At 45.9% G+C, this 17,500-nt stretch overlaps 2 protein-coding genes across 2 annotated transcripts in view; one reads left to right on the top strand and one right to left on the bottom strand.

Moving 5' to 3' along the window:
* Positions 1-7,273: 7,273 nt before the first annotated feature.
* Positions 7,274-10,315, bottom strand: LOC134067137 (toll-like receptor 13). The gene is made up of 3 exons (XM_062522212.1): positions 9,730-10,315; positions 9,198-9,265; positions 7,274-8,734 (listed from the first exon to the last, which is right to left on the bottom strand). The coding sequence occupies exons 1-3, from the start codon at positions 10,313-10,315 to the stop codon at positions 7,325-7,327; spliced, it is 2,064 nt and encodes a 687-aa protein (XP_062378196.1). The 3' UTR covers positions 7,274-7,324.
* A 4,722-nt stretch (positions 10,316-15,037) lies between these two features.
* The window catches only part of LOC134067136 (toll-like receptor 13), a 3,333-nt gene continuing 870 nt past the window's right edge, over positions 15,038-17,500 (top strand). The window contains exons 1-3 of the mRNA XM_062522211.1: positions 15,038-15,623; positions 15,840-15,997; positions 16,613-17,500. The exon at positions 16,613-17,500 is cut by the window's right edge and continues 870 nt beyond it. Coding sequence (XP_062378195.1) covers positions 15,038-15,623; positions 15,840-15,997; positions 16,613-17,500 — 1,632 coding nt within the window. The remainder of the gene's footprint in view (positions 15,624-15,839; positions 15,998-16,612) is intronic.

Here is a 17,500-nt window from a genome sequence, read left to right as displayed (position 1 = left end):
ATATAAATGTTCTCTAAATCATTCATGACATAACACATCTTAGTTTAGCAATAAGACTGATGTGGTAAGAAGTTGATATAATTATAGATATGATTTATATGGCTTTATACACCAGCAACACATGATTCCCATCGTAAACTCATGGCCTTGAATCAGCTGGCATGACCAGAGGAACACGCCTGGAACTTGGACACACACAACTCTGAGATAGACAATCGCACCCATCTCATTAAATCTCTGGGTGGATGCACAAAGAAAGCGCTGATACCGAGTTTTCTATGTGCAGAAAGCAAACGCTGCGCTTTGCCATGTTGCGTGACATTTACTAAGCTGTCGATTCATTACGTAAACAGTGCCCATCATCGCCCATCCTCATCCTCATCCCCTCAACAATGCTTTAACGCCCACACCTGAACCTCAAGCACACACCTGAACCTCAAGCACACACCTGAACCTCAAGCACGCACCTGAACCTCAAGCACGCACCTGAACCTCAAGCACACACCTGCACCTCAAGCACACACCTGAACCTCAAGCACACACCTGAACCTCAAGCACACACCTGCACCTCAAGCACACACCTGCACCTCAAGCACACACCTGAACCTCAAGCACACACCTGAACCTCAAGCACACACCTGAACCTCAAGCACACACCTGAACCTAAAGCACACACCTGAACCAGCTGAATAGAGCTGATCAATTGTGACATAAAAAAAAAATCAAAGTTTAGCGATCATACAGTACATGATAACAACACGTCAATGATGTCACTCACTTAAAGAGACCCTATGCAACTTTTTCATAGTCATAAAATCCCTTAGAAATCGTTGTTTTGCTTGACTGACCAGTTTTATCGAAAACAGTAATATTTCCTCCCGCCCCCAGTGTCCCTATCTGCTATTGCAACCTTGCAGTTTGTTCAGGAGGCGATCGCTTCTTGTTTACATCTGGAAGGCTGAGACACGTAAGGAACAAGAAGAACCACACTTGCAGTTTATATATTTATATACAGTATAGCCTATATGTATGTATAAATATACATGCTAAAGTTGTCGGGGAAGCTCTGCAGAGAAATATGCAAGCATAAAACGAGCAATTTTGTGCTCATATCTGATTTTTTAATTGCATGTTTACATCTACTTTCGCCAGTGACCCAAATCCGATCATGTGTGTTACTGTTTACATTTGCCAGACACTTGAAATGGCCGCATGCGCATGGGCTAAAAGTTTCTTGGAAAACATTACAGCCTACGGGCACTGCACCAGTTAACACAGAAAACACATTCACACATTTTATTTCAACACCGGTTAACAATTTCAGTCACACAAGACCTATAGTAATGCATGTCTACTATGTCGATTAATGTACTAATTGGCTTCATCTGAAAACAAACACTTGCTGTTGCAGAATGGACACGACACTGGAATTAAGTCTGCTCTGCGCACTCAAAACCCTGCGACGTCCTCTTGATATTACCAAAACTCTAAAACAGAGAAGGAAGAAACGGGCATCAGCATATCAGCATATGCGTACGCTGCAATATTGCTGCCACCTCAACTGAAAGTGATATCTGGGTCCGCGAAAGGACGTGTAGCAGATGTGTATCGGTTCAGACCAGTTGGACGGACAGGAATGATGCACTCACACACACACATGGGGTATCTGCAAATATCTGTTTACTGAACAGAGAATGGAGCAAATTATTATTAGAATGCGCACACGGATCCTCTCCAATCCCCGTTTACAGCATCCACTATGGTGTAAATGGTTGCACTATGCTGTAAACATTGGTTGCTTAGCAACATCACGCGCCACTAAAGGAATAATGATATAGGAATTTCTATGTGTGTGTATGTGTGTGTCTGTGTGTGTGAGTGTGTGTGTGAGAGAGAGAGAGAGAGAGTGAGTGTGTAGTAGTAGGTTTATGACTTTTTTCTTGGCATCACCTCAGAATGCCTGGATTCAGATCAGGCAAAGGCACCGTCCATTGATACAAGTATGTTCACTCACACACACACACACACACACACACACACACAAACGTCCAGTGCTGAGATAAGAATTGCGTGAGATAAATAGGCACTGTACACTGATGGACTTTGAAGCAGTCTTACACAACAAGCTCTTATGGACTCACTCAGGAAGCATTTTTCATACGATAGCTTTGTGAGTCTGTAAGTTTCATTTCCCTCTAAATGGAAACCAGGCCAAGACAAAGAAGATGCCAGAGACAGTATTAAGCTGCAATGTAAAATAATGAGCAGATCGATAATCAATAGGCCTATATTGATTTTTTTAATGACATCCCTAGAGTTCATACTCTCATACTTCTACAGTTCAAACACACACACACACACACACACACACACACACACACACACACACACACACACGGCATGGCATGGCATGGCAAGACAGAAAAACTCTGTACCAACAAGATGGCAATTTTATATATATTTCCTACACAAGGGTAATTCAATGTGCTTTAAAGCAAAGAATGTTTAGTTTGGCTGTTAGTGTGTGAAGCATATTTGTCTTGATACGACTCCTTAACATAAGTCAAAGATTCTTTTTATCTTAATATAAGATTAACACCACTTTAATAAGAGTTTGACTTGTTTTATGGAGTCATGTCAAGACCAGTTTGCTCAACACACTAGCAGCCAGATTTGATTGCTCTGTGCACACTCAAAGTTTTGCTTCTCATTCCATATCTAGGGCGGGATAACTATTTGGCATGCAGTACAAACTTTTACAGTAACAGTCCAACCATACTGAGAACATGTCTGTCCTCCACTCTACAAAGTGTGGGCAGGCTAGGAGCAACACCTCTCCAGATATTGATGCCCAAACAAGGCCTCCATGCTCAGGCCATTCTGAAAGCGTCTGAAAAATACAAAATATAGGGTGAAAAAAATATGAAAACATATTTGAACAAATAGAGTTGAACAAATATATTCCACAGGCCTTAGCTTTGTAACCCAAATACTAAGTAAAACAAACTTGAACAAATTATGGTGCAGCAACCATTTCCCTGGATATTGTTTTATTATTGAGTAGACACAGAATGTCCTAAATACTGTAGATATTATCTGAATAGACACAGAATGTCCTAAATACTGTAGATATTGTCTGAGTAGACACAGAATGTCCTAAATACTGTAGATTTTTAGGTATTGATAAAAGATATTGGATAAGCAGTTTTGGCAGTGCAGGATGAAGCCAGGCCAAGCTAAAGTAGATGCTAGGGACAGTGTTAACCCAGGCCAAGCTAAATCAGATGCTAGGGACAGTGTTAACCCAGGCCAAGCTAAATCAGATGCTAGAGACAGTACTAACCCAGGCCAAGCTAAATCAGATGCTAGAGACCGTATTAACCCTATGGTATTAACCCAGGCCAAGCTAAAGCTGATCATAGAGACAGTATTAACCCAGGCCTAGCTAAATCAGATGCTAGAGACAGTGTTAACCCAGGCCAAGCTAAATCAGATGCTAGAGACAGTATTAACCCAGGCCAAGCTAAATCAGATGCTAGAGACCGTACTAACCCAGGCCAAGCTAAAGTAGATGCTAGAGACAGTATTAACCCAGGCCAAGCTAAATCAGATGCTAGAGACAGTGTTAACCCAGGCCAAGCTAAATCAGATGCTAGAGACAGTACTAACCCAGGCCAAGCTAAATCTGATGCTAGAGACAGTGTTAACCCAGGCCAAGCTAAATCAGATGCTAGAGACAGTACTAACCCAGGCCAAGCTAAATCAGATGCTAGAGACAATGTTAACCCAGGCCAAGCTAAATCAGATGCTAGAAACAGTGTTAACCCAGGCCAAGCTAAATCTGATGCTAGAGACCGTATTAACCCTATGGTATTAACCCAGGCCAAGCTAAAGCTGATCATAGAGACAGTATTAACCCAGGCCAAGCTAAATCAGATGCTAGAGACAGTGTTAACCCGGGCCAAGCTAAATCAGATGCTAGAGACAATGTTAACCCAGGCCAAGCTAAATCTGATGCTAGAGACCGTATTAACCCAGGCCAAGCTAAATCTGATGCTAGAGACAGTGTTAACCCAGACCAAGCTAAATCTGATGCTAGAGACAGTACTAACCCAGCAGATGCTAGAATCTGTACTTCAGTAGAGTAAAATGGTCAGATCTAGTTTTCTTGAGAAAGTATGAAGCTGGAAAGTATGACATGTTTCACTTGAAACCAGGGCAGGGGCTTCAATGGCGCAAAGGTTGTTTCTTTCAGTTTTCTTGAGAACACTAGCTACTGTAGGAAAGCCTTTGAAAAAACAATTGCAGTAATCAAACAGAGATAAATGCTTTCTAAATCATTCATGATATGAGACCTCTTAATTTAGTTGTAAATGTTGTAAAAAAGTAGATTCAGTTATCACTATGAAGGGCTTTATACGCACCATAAACACATGATGTCCATCGTAAACCCACAGACTTGGACTGGACAAGGTGTTGAAACTACTACAAGGTTCACTGGACATCGTCTGGCATGAACAGAGGAAAACGCCCTGGACTCTCTCTCTCTCACACACACACACACACACACACACACACACACATACACGCCCTGGACTCTCTCTCTTCCTCTATGGCCTGAGGCCACTGCTCTGGGCATTTTTACTGTAGATCCACGCGTACGCACACATACTAGGGTGACCAGATTTCTCTGAGCTAAAACCGGGACACTTTGTCCGTGACTGAAGTTCGCCTACAAAAAAAACCACCATCTTTGCCCAAATAAGGAGATCCGGTATCTTGAGATTTTTTCTATGGGAAAATAACATGGGGATTTTCAATTATCGCACCTGACTCTTGCGAGGATGATGACATTGGAAATGCAGACGTTTTTCACTACACAGTTTTGTCCACTGCCGTCTAGTGGATACTGTGATCTTCGGCAGGTGAAGACGGCACACTTTGATCTTTGCTACCCCAGAGCTAACTTACCATGCAACTTGCCATAGGCAGTTAGCTTCAATTAACTCCCGGATCTCCTTATATGGGCAAAGATGGAAGCTTTGGATCCTTTTTGTAGGCGAACTTCAGAGGTCTATGGTAGCCTAGTGGGGGTTCAGGGGTGTCACCCCTGAGAACATTTCTTAAATATTGCTGTGTAAATGCACAAATTCCATGCACTTTCAGTCAGAGATTAGGGCCTGCACTGTCTGATTCCTAAACATTTCTCACCTATTATCCAGATGCATGAAAACAGTTTTTGAAAACGAAACTGAGCCATATTATTTTCTCAACCTTAGTTTACATTATGTGTGATAACTCTAAACAGCTACTCCTGCCAGATGGTCATTATACATCATTGAAAAGCTGGGATTCCAGGCTTTCAGAAAAGGTATGGTTTGCCACCTTTTTGGTAACGACCAACCCCTCTGGCTCACGGACTAATAGGTTATTGAGAATGATGACTTTCTCTTCAGCATTGTCGTAGCGTAACCTGCTAGCCATTAAAACGAGGCAATGAAACAATGTAACGTTGACTGCAAAGATTGTGCAGACTGTTGCGATTGACTGGCACACACACACACACACACACACACACACACAAATCATATCATACGTCAGACGCTTTATGCTAGTTTCTACATGGGTTTAGGTAGTGATCGGGCTATATTAAAACCACACACCAGTGGTTGGTGAAAACCGGGACATATTAGCGTCCCGACAGGCTTTTGTCGGGACTCGGGACACGCCACTCAAAATCGGGACTGTCCCAGGAAAACCGGGACGTCTGGTCACCCTAACACATACACACACACAAACACAAACGCACACACGCACAGATGACCTCATTACATGATTCTTCAGTCTCATCATGGCAAATCATTATCTCTGTCATTGTCATTTTTGTAATTTATTTATTTAAGCAATATGTATTTATGGAGAGTACAGAAAAAGAGACATTGAATAATGCACCGTAGAAAATGTTGCTAATTTCCGCCCGTAGTCCCTGGACTAGTAGGAGAAACAATATAACAATGACATCAGGGCCGTTCACACCAAGAACGATTAGCTTTTTGTCGTTCTCAAAATCAAAGTGATTCTCAAGGATATTGTTTTTCATGTCATTATCGTTATACTTTATGTGTGAAAGCCAATCGGAACCCATCACATTTTAGCCCTTACGTTCATTACAGTAATACAAAGAGAGACTTTTCGTTGGTCGGTGTGGACACTTTTATCGTTACGGTTACAGTTATCGTTATAGTTATTGTTCCTGGTGTGATTGGCCCAATGTACAGTACAGAGTACAGAATCACCAGGTCATAGGTATGTGTGTGTGTGTGTGTGTGTGTGTGTGCCTGTACTGTTACAAAGCTTAGGGAAAGGATTTACAGGCCCTTTCTTTGTAGAATGTGTGTGTGGTATTCTCATACTTCTCATACACAAATCACAAAATAAAAATGTTCAGTCCACCATTTCTTATTAAGGTTCTTTACTGAAAACATTAAAGTTTTTTTTTTTTACAAAATTAGAAAATGTTTTTCAGTCTTTGCTACACAGAAGAGTTAATGTGAAGATCACAATGGCTAATGTGAAGGTAAAAAGGAGCAATTCTAATTCAAAATTACGCAATTCAGCAAATCATGATCAAAAACCAGAACTACAGTATTCGTTTAAGAACATAAAAGTTAAAATGGCTAATGTGTGGGTCAAAATGGGTGATGTGAAGGTCAAAAAGGCTAATGTGAAGGTGAAAAATGCTAATGTGGAGGTCAAAAGAATTAATGTGAAGGTCAATGGGATGTGGTGTTCTCAGGTCTAATGCTTTTAGCCAAATTCAGCAGCCAATCCAAAAGCCTTATAGTACACATTCACACATCAGGTTTACATGTTCCTGCTTCTCTCATTCAAATACTTAAAAAATACACAATTGAAGTCAGAAGACCGCATCCAAAGTCAATCAGCTTTACGGGCTGGATCTGGACATTATGGTGACGCTCTGCGACGGTGAGGTTGGAATTTCAGTAAACAAGGAAGTGATTTGTTGATGTTGTTGCTATTTTCCGGATTCTGATTGGCTAATGTGGGTTCAAACTTCTCGTTACAGCACCACCTACAGGTTTGGCATGCTCTTGATAGCATATACATGGGTTAGTGTCAATGAAAACTTTTCGGAAAACTGATAAGTGTGCACGATGTTGTTTTTGAAAACTAAGGCAAGGAAATATTTGTTTATCAAAATACCTGTGTATGTGTGAACGTAGCCTGAGATATGGTGACCCCCTGCCACGTATACAAATATGAAGTACGTACTCTACATTGGACCGGTACATAATTCCTTCTCCTAGTCCCTGGGTGGGGCCAGTTTGGCCCACAGTCTTTCCCAGAATGCCTCTTGCTGGGCGGGGTCCTGTGGCCAGTCGATGTAGGTTCTGGTCTTGACCAGGCGTGCCAGCCTGTGGTGGGCGGTCAGCAGGCGCGAGGGGATCTTCTCCAGGAAGAGCAGGACGAGCACGTCCCTGTGCTCCACCTGCAGCCGGTAGGTGGCCAGACGCAGCTCCAGCGAGCACCAGTTGCTGCGCAGGAAGTGGCGGCTGAGCAGGCACAGGGTGCGGCGGCTGCGGTACAGGCTGTCGGTGATGTTCTCCACCACGTCCTTCCCCAGCTGGAAGTCCCTGCTGTGCAGGCAGAGGCGCAGGAAGGGGGGGCCCCTCCGCTCCAGCCCCGGCAGCAGCTGCTCCACCACCCAGCGCTCGTCCCGCCCGCTGTACGACACAAACGCGTCGTAGAGATAGCGCCCCCTAGTGTTGCGGCGCAGCGCCTCGTCCAGCCAGCCGTGAGCGATGTGGAAGAAGGCCCGCAGGTATTCTGCGGCCAGCTGCTGCACCAGCACAGCCAGCATGAAGAGCAACAGGAAGGCCGCCGTGCTGCCGAACAGCACCAAGCCCACGTCCAGACTGCAGTGCTCCCGTCCGTACCGCGCCAGCTCCTCCAGCCTGCCCCCGCTCTGGCACTGCAGCGCCCCCTGCTGGGAGCGGAACAGAAACACCTCCACGCGCTTCTGCTGCCTCGCCCACTCATTGAACCAGGCGTTCTCACAGTTGCAGCGAAGCTGAAGTTGGTTTATTATCACACTTTTGAGACTGACGAGGGGCTCAAAAAAGGCTTCTGTCATACTGGTCTCAGATGAAATTTCCAAGTACAGATATTTGAGAGACCTCAGGTCTACAGCCAAGGATCCCTCTAGGGAATCCAACCAGCAGTCATACAGACCCAGGCTCTCCAGTCTGGTGAGATTATGGAACATGACATTCAGGCCTGGCAGATTAATGAAGTTGACGCTTTGAAGGTCCAGGTGTTTTAAATGCAGCAGGTTGTTTAGGCCAGACAGGTCCTGTGCTGTGCTCAGAGAGCGCTGAGTGAGACGGAGCTGCACCACAGAGCTGAAGTGTCCGAGGGCAGCGCTGGAGTCTGGTCCACATAACAACTGATTGGCCGCCACTTGGAGGATGGACACGGATTTCACAAAGCGCCTCTCGCAGCCCAGTAAAACGATCTGCTCACCAGAGAGGCTGAGCTTCAGGTCCACATTTGGGGCGCTATTGTCAGCAATGAACAGGGTCATGAGGCCCATGGACTGGATGGAGAGGTCAGCCAGCCGTTGAGGGAACGTCCCAAAAATGAGGCTGAGGTTGAACACCTGTATATTCCAGGGATCAGAGCCACTGAGCCTGAAATTGCCCAGTTTGAGAGTCTGGAGAGAGGGGAGATGGCTGAAGAGAGACACCTCTATGTGGTTAATGGGATTTGACTCTAATAGCAACGTTTCAAGCTCATGGAGTCCTGTGAAGGTATTGGCTTTGATAACAGAAATTCTGTTCTCACTCAGGTCCAAGTAGTTCAATTTTCCCAACTCTCTGAAAGCAAAATCCTCAATAGTTTGTACTGCGTGGCAACAAATTGTCAGGTTCAGTAAATTGTCAAGACCCTCAAAATATATATCCGTAAGTACTGGAGTCATAACGCTTGAAACACCTAAGGTTTGAAGTTGGTGAAGACCCACAAAAGATGTTTCCGCCAATGTACTGTTAGTATCGTGACAATTAGAATGTATGAGCAATGATTGTAATTTATGAAGTCCCTCGAATGCAGAGTCTTCAGTCTTGACATGAAGGCCCCAGAGGCTCAGGTACTGAAGGTGTTCTAAGCAGGAAAACTGGCTGGCTCTGAGCAGCAGGTTCCGTTGGGTTCTGTAGCTGAAGAACATCAGTCCTGCCGGGGTGCCCTGACCAGCACACAGAGAAGACAAGGACTCATCTACACTCTCAGAGTAGAAAAAGAGAAACACACTCAGCTCCCTCATATGCCTCAGAGTGTGGATGAAGCTGAGGTTGATGTAGAAGTATTCATGTATCAACTCTGGTTTAGAGGAGATGGTAATGCTCTCCAGTGATTGGCATCCATCCCATGCAGACTCCTGGGCCTTCTGAAATGTTTCAAAGTGTACACTGATGTCAGTGATGTTGAATGCCACTGCAGTATTACACACAAACTCAACATTTAGATCCACAAAAGTCAGGTCCATGTGATCAACTTTCTGGATCCCTGACTGTAGGAGTTGAGAGTGTAGCAGCTCATTCATTGGCATGTTGATGTTTGATATCCTCTTGAAATACTTTAGAGCATCTCTTCCTATCATCTTGATGTTTGGAAATGAAACATTGACATTGTGCAGTGAAGGGAACTCACTCAGCCCGCCAGAGCAGTTTGGGGTCGTCAGCGTCACCACTTTCTCCATGGTGACCCGCAGACTTTCCAGCGAGGCGCTTACATCCAGCAGTCTGCACAGAAGCTCGGAGAACTCCTCGTCTTGGGAGGAGACATGAAGGCTTTTCAGCTGCTTCAGCCCAGCAAACACATCTGGTGCCATTCCACTCAACACACAGTTCCCAAGGGTGAGCTCCTCCAGACTCTGCAGGTCATCGAGCGCCTTTGATGCCACCGACACGTTGGTGTGCTGTGGACTGACGAGGGAGAGCAGGTGTAGGTTGGTCTGCCCCCTGAAGGCCCCAGGGAAGACGGCAGACAAACCTGTGATGTAGATACTCCTGAGGCTGTGGAACCTGGCGAAGACGTCCGGCTGAAGCACCAAGCCACTCTGTCCGTCCACACAGAGAACCTGGATGTCGTTTGGGACTCCCGCGAGGTCCAGCGTCACGTCCGAAACTTTTTGACAGACAGCAGTACGTTCCCCAGAAGTGCACCAGCTGGAGTACCACGTGTCGTATCGTGGGTATGGAGAGGCTGCATCCAGCACCAGGCATGTGTCAGACATCCAGGCCCAGGAGACCCAGGAGGCCCAGGAGAGCAGCACAGCACCAGCCAGCCAGCAGCAGCAGCAGAGGGGCTTCATCCCTCCTGCAGACAACCAGCAGAGCCGCACACACAACTCGAGGAGAAAGGCTTGGATATGGAAACAATGTCTCTGTGTGCGGATCTTCCTGCAAGTCTCTTTAGATGATTGGTGTGTGTGTGTGTGTGTGTCAGAGCAAGCTAAATGACACTGTTGTGCGTGAGTATGTGTGTATGCCCAAGCTGCTGAGGACTTGAGGTTCTGATTGTGTGGGAGTGAGTGAGCTGATTTCTATCCAGTAATGTTCACATGCCTGCACTTCCCTTTCCAACATGATAACATGATACCAAATAAAAGTGGAGCTCTTATCCACTTTCAGTTCCTTTTGGGGTTTCTCTTAAGATAGAACAGGAATTAACACGCAGCATTCTTCATTTACAACGTGGGATTTAAAATATGCTGTCTATGTAAGGATTTCAGTTCAAAACATTAAAACGTTAACTAGACATAGAAACAAGATGTGTCTCTATATGTTTCCAATGCCACCCCCATACACTGTTACCCATATATCTATCAAGGTTGGTGTTTCATGTGGCAAAAAATGGAAGAAACTGGTACTGTAAACAAGATGAGCTAAGCCCAGGAGGTGCAGTGTGATAGTTTACCAGCAACATTAGAACATTTACATCCATTCAGCTTTCCCCCAAATCGACCTACAACTAACATGGGCATAGACCATTTTAAATGATGGCTACCCTACAGGCATTGGGCACAGTTGGGGCTTTGTGTCATGCTGGCATAGACCATTTTAAATGAGGGATACCCTGTGTGTGTGTGTGTGTGTGTGTGTGTTGTGTGTTTTGTGTGTGTGTGTGTGTGTGTGTGTGTGTGCACCTGGAGGTTTTGGTTATCAAAGCTCTGTGGCGCCTGGCGAGGGAGGAGTTGGAAAAGGGTGTGTTCGTGGTCAGAGGGATCGTAGCCATATCACCACGTTGGCTGATGATTCAGTGGCCGTTCCCCTACCTGGAGACAAGGACCCTGACCCTAGCCTTACGGCATTTAGATCCCCTACCTGGAGACAAGGACCCTGACCCTAGCCTTACGGCATTTAGATCCCCTACCTGGAGACAAGGACCCTGACCCTAGCCTTACGGCATTTAGATCCCCTACCTGGAGACAAGGACCCTGACCCTAGCCTTACGGCATTTAGATCCCCTACCTGGAGACAAGTACGCTGACCCTAGCCTTACGGCATTTAGATCACAGCTACCCTATTTTCTAACAAGGACCCTGACCCTAGCCTTACGGCATTTAGATCACAGGACCCTGACCCTAGCCTTACGGCATTTAGATCACAGGACCCTGACCCTAGCCTTACGGCATTTAGATCACAGGACCCTGACCCTAGCTTTACGGCATTTAGATCACAGCTACCCTATTGTCTAACAAACACAACATTGTCCGATTTTAGTTAAATGCATTTTTTCTGAATTTGAGGTCTCGTTGGCAGACTAATCTGTGTATATTCATTTCAGTGGATTCCTATGGAAATCCGGTTTACAGTTTCAACATAAAGTTTGTATATTTACACTTCAAACTTCATCACAGCTCCCCTATAGTTCACTAAAGATAAAGCTGCCTGATCTGGGGTTAAAAGCAGTGGGATATTGGCCAACGACTCCCTAGCAACGTCTCCCTAGCGAGAGCGCGTCACCTGGCCCAGCCATGTCCAGCACGCCACCCTCAAGCGTATATCTCGTATGTAGGGACTTGTCATCAGAACTGCACGCTTTGTCAAAGAGTGGTTGCAATGAGGAATCGGACTGCTGTTCACCAATCAAGTGCTCACGCAAGACCCGAATCGGGCAGACCGGTCAACGGTGTCTGTGAGTGGCCATCGCCACCACCTGTTCCAGAAGCAGCCCGACTGGCGGAACGTGATACAACCGACACGGGGCATACGCGAGGAGTCGTATCTACATCACGGGGCATACGCGAGGAGTCGTATCTACATCACGGGGCATACGCGAGGAGTCGTATCTACATCACGTGATACAACCGACACGGGGCATACACGAGGAGTCGTATCTACATCACGTGATACAACCGACACGGGGCATACGCGAGGAGTCGTATCTACATCACGTGATACAACCGACACGGGGCATACGCGAGGAGTCGTATCTACATCACGTGATACAACCGACACGGGGCACACACGAGGAGTCGTATCTACATCACGTGATACAACCGACACGGGGCATACGCGAGGAGTCGTATCTACATCACGTGATACAACCGACACGGGGCATACGCGAGGAGTCGTATCTACATCACGTGATACAACCGACACGGGGCATACGCGAGGAGTCGTATCTACATCACGGAACATAGAAGCAGCATACGGCAAAATGACCAAAAACCCCCAGTAGCTGTGCATTTTAACACTTTTAAACATAACTTGTCGTCTCTCAAATACATTGGCATTGAGCACTTATCCACCCCCAGACGTGGAGGCGACATTGATAACCTTCTCCTAAAGGCTGGCTTACATTGCACGATTTTGGTCTGTTTTAACAGTCGGCGACTACATTTCCAAAATTTCCATTTCAGTCGTGGCTCATGCAAATAGTGACGTGAACATTAAAAACCAATAGTGACCTCGCTTCAACATCAAACAGGAAGGGGCAAAATAGGCGACAGCTGTAGCCTATATGATTATTTGTTATTTCATTTCTTATAAATTATTAGTCTAATTATTCTACATGACAGAACAGCTCTATATCTGTTAGGGATGTCACACATGAAACAATGCTGCAGAAACGTGAAAAAAATGACTTTGATATGAGTAGGCTATCGTATGAGTTCCTGTTGATGATGACGTAGCCTAGTGCATGATGGAAATAATTTGAAGGAATCTAGTAGCAGTCTTGTAAATAGTGACCCACAGTCTTTGCAAAATCCTAATCTGAGACTGGCCTTTGACTTGAAACTCAATGAATTGTCTTTAGATGTGAGAGGGTCTGAGACTGTAGTCTTTCAAAATTCTTTTCCAAATCTTTGCAATGTCTGTCAATGTAAGGTAGGCCTTAGAAGGGAAGCATTCTATATGCTTACTACTCTGTCTCCCAAAGGTCTTAACATGGATTTTGATTTGAGGCCTCTACTATAACTTCTCACATCACGGTTGATTTTGTATTTTATGTGTTTTTCATTTAAATATTTCTGATTAACCATTATTATTATTTTGTTGATTACCCTTATTATTATTACTATTGTTATTATTATTATTTTTTTTTTTTGATTGATCTAGAGACATTGTACATTGACATGAATAGGTTTAAACAGTGCTCTAAAGCAACTACTTGTCAGATATCAGTCAAGCAGTCAAGGCCATCTACGTGCGTCATGTTCATGGTCGTTTTTTTTTATACATGATCTATCGTTTGTTTTATGGCTTATTTGATAGGGACAGATATATCATGTGGGCTGTGCACAACTCAATCCACCATAGCATTTGCTAATTTCCAATGCTATCAAGCCCACTAATAACCATAAACACAAGAACCTCAACAATCTATTTATCAAAGCCTACTGTTGACTGCAACTGTATGACAATTCCCCTTTTATTGAGTTTGTCCTCACACTTCGTCAGATGGTACCAGTTATTCAACCTCAAAGACCAGACTCCTTAACCAGTAACAAGTAACAAGAACAGGTTACATTATACTGCAAAAACTGCTTTTCTGATTAAAATGTATCCAAGTGTTAGCAATTGTATATCAAGATCAAACAATGTAGTTGATATTGTTTTCAGTATAGAGAGACATACCCAGCTCTTTCTCATAGAATCATTAATTAGAGTTTGACTTATTTTAAGAAGTCCCATCCTGTATACGAGCAAATTTGGCTGCAAGCTGCCAAAAAAAGTAAAAATGATCTTTGGAGAGAGTGCGAGGTAATCTTGATCTGAATGTCAGGTTAATAGCACTCGGTTTTAATTGGTCAGTTGCAAGACTGGACCCAGCTGGACAGAGACAGCTCTGAGAAAGGCCCAGGCATTCTTGCCACCGCTGGTCTGGATGCTCAGCGTCACACACACACAGCTGGCAGTGGTGTGTGTAGACGGGAGAGGAAGTGAACGTTTATGTAGAAGGACTCAGGGGCTACGCCCCAGCATCTTAGGGGACACACACATCTCACACACACACACACTTCACACATCCTTAGCTTGGCGTCACTTCTGTTCCACCAGCATGTGTGTGTGTGTGTGTGTGTGTGTATTTAGGGCTATGCAGCTTCCTCTTGACACTGAATATTGATACAAATGTAGTTCACAGGAGCAGACACTCACTCACAGCAACATCCTTTTCTTGGGTTAAGCTTGTGCACACACACAGTTCCACGACAGCGTCTTCAGAATCTCACAACAGTGTTCTCCCACACATGGTCCACCCATCGGCAGAGAGACGAGCAGCGAGATCCACACACACGGTCAAGCCATCGGCAGGGAGACAAGCAGCGAGATCCACACACACGGTCAAGCCATCGGCAGGGATATCCAAGCCTTTCTCCTCCCAGATCTCAGAGTTGTGTGTGCGGCTCTGCTGGTTGTCTGCAGGAGGGATGAAGCCCCTCTGCTGCTGCTGCTGGCTGGCTGGTGCTGTGCTGCTCTCCTGGGCCTCCTGGGTCTCCTGGGCCTGGATGTCTGACACATGCCTGGTGCTGGATGCAGCCTCTCCATACCCACGATACGACACGTGGTACTCCAGCTGGTGCACTTCTGGGGAACGTACTGCTGTCTGTCAAAAAGTTTCGGACGTGACGCTGGACCTCGCGGGAGTCCCAAACGACATCCAGGTTCTCTGTGTGGACGGACAGAGTGGCTTGGTGCTTCAGCCGGACGTCTTTGCCAGGTTCCACAGCCTCAGGAGTATCTACATCACAGGTTTGTCTGCCGTCTTCCCTGGGGCCTTCAGGGGGCAGACCAACCTACACCTGCTCTCCCTCGTCAGTCCACAGCACACCAACATGTCGGTGGCATCAAAGGCGCTCGATGACCTGCAGAGTCTGGAGGAGCTCACCCTTGGGAACTGTGTGTTGAGTGGAATGGCACCAGATGTGTTTGCTGGGCTGAAGCAGCTGAAAAGCCTTCATGTCTCCTCCCAAGACGAGGAGTTCTCCGAGCTTCTGTGCAGACTGCTGGATGTAAGCGCCTCGCTGGAAAATCTGCAGGTCACCATGGAGAAAGTGGTGACGCTGACGACCCCAAACTGCTCTGGCGGGCTGAGTGAGTTCCCTTCACTGCACAATGTCAATGTTTCATTTCCAAACATCAAGACGATAGGAAGAGATGCTCTAAAGTATTTCAAGAGGATATCAAATATCAACATGCCAATGAATGAGCCGCTACGCTCTCAACTCCTACAGTCAGGGATCCAGAAAGTTGATCACATGGACCTGACTTTTGTGGATCTAAATGTTGAGTTTGTCTGTACTGTTACAGAGGCATTCAACATCACAGGCATCATTTTATACTTTGATACATTTCAAAATGCCCAGGAGTCTGAATGGGATAGATGCCGATCACTGGAGAGCATTGCCCTCTTCTCATTCCTGGACATGTCATACATCAACCTCAGCTTCATCCACACCCTGAGGCATGTGAGGGAACTGTTTGTTAGTCTCTCATTTTCCGCTGAGAGTGTAGATGAGTCCTTGTCTTCTCTGTGTGCTGGTCAGAGTTCCCCTGCAGAACTGAGGACTTTCATCTTCAGAACCCAACAGAAACTACTTGTTAGAACTGGTCAGTTTGCCTGCTTAGAAAACCTGCAGGTTCTGAGCCTTGCGGGACCCAGTGTGAACCCTGAAAACTTGGCATTCAAAGGGCTTCAGAAATTACAAACGTTGGTCATAGACACATATGCTAACGTCTACGATTTGAACAATTCATTGGCAATGGCATCTTTCGCAGGTCTTCAACACCTTCATACTTTAGATGTTTCAGGATTTAGTGTTGCAGTTATTACAGGCGAATATTTCATAGGTCATGAACAATTGCAGACATTGAAAATCTGCTCAAATTCGGTGCACACTATTGAGGATTTTGCTTTCAGAAAGTTGCGGAAATTGAACTTCTTGGACCTGAGTGATAACAGAATTTCTTGTATCAAAGCCAATACTTTCTCAGGGCTCAGTGAGCTGAAGACATTGCTACTAGAGTCCAATCCCATACAGCACCTAGAGGCTTCTTCCCTCAGCCATCTCCCCTCTCTCCAGACTCTCAGAGTGGGCAATGTCAGGCCCAGTGGCTCTGACACCTGGAATATGCAGGTGTTCAACCTAAGCCTAATTTTTCGGACGTTCCCTCAACGGCTGGCTGACCTCTCCATCCAGTCTATGAGCCTCATGACCCTCTTCATTGCTGTCGATAGCGCCCCAAATGTGGACCTGAAACTCAGCCTCTCTGGTGAGCAGATCGTTTTACTGGGCTGCGAGAGGCGCTTTGTGAAATCCGTGTCCATCCTCCAAGTGGCAGCCAATCAGTTGTTATGTGGACCAGACTCCAGCGCTGCCCTTGGACACTTCAGCTCTGTGGTGCAGCTCCGTCTCACTCAGCGCTCTCTGAGCACAGCGCAGGACCTGTCTGGCCTAAACAACCTGCTGCATTTAAAACACCTGGACCTTCAAAGCGTCAACTTCATTAATCTGCCAGGCCTGAATGTCATGTTCCATAATCTCACCAGACTGGAGAGCCTGGGTCTGTATGACTGCTGGTTGGATTCCCTAGAGGGATCCTTGGCTGTAGACCTGAGGTCTCTCAAATATCTGTACTTGGAAATTTCATCTGAGACCAGTATGACAGAAGCCTTTTTTGAGCCCCTCGTCAGTCTCAAAAGTGTGATAATAGTCCAACTTCAGCTTCGCTGCAACTGTGAGAACGCCTGGTTCAATGAGTGGGCGAGGCAGCAGAAGCGCGTGGAGGTGTTTCCGTATCGCTCCCAGCAGGGGGCACTGCAGTGCCAGAGCGGGGGCAGGCTGGAGGAGCTGGCGCGGTACGGACGGGAGCACTGCAGTCTGGACGTGGGCTTGGTGCTGTTCGGCAGCACGGCGGCCTTCCTGTTGCTCTTCATGCTGGCTGTGCTGGTGCAGCAGCTGGCCGCAGAA

The sequence above is a fragment of the Sardina pilchardus genome, chromosome 20 (genome assembly GCF_963854185.1).
Source record: "Sardina pilchardus chromosome 20, fSarPil1.1, whole genome shotgun sequence".
In the NCBI taxonomy this organism is placed as follows: Eukaryota; Metazoa; Chordata; class Actinopteri; order Clupeiformes; family Clupeidae; genus Sardina; species Sardina pilchardus.
This window is presented reverse-complemented; position numbering and strand designations above follow the sequence as displayed.

What these genes read in the sequence shown, in the direction of transcription:
- LOC134067137 (XM_062522212.1), bottom strand. Translation starts at nt 10,315, where the DNA reads ATGTCTGACACATGCCTGGTGCTGGATGCAGCCTCTCCATACCCACGA. An exon ending in AAACTGCTCTGGCGGGCTGA is followed by an intron (nt 9,266 to 9,729) that starts GTGAGTTCCCTT and finishes TGTGCTGGTCAG; the next exon opens with GGCACCCCGGCAGGACTGAT. An exon ending in CTGCTGCTCAGAGCCAGCCA is followed by an intron (nt 8,735 to 9,197) that starts GTTTTCCTGCTT and finishes CCCTCTCTCCAG; the next exon opens with ACTCTCAAACTGGGCAATTT.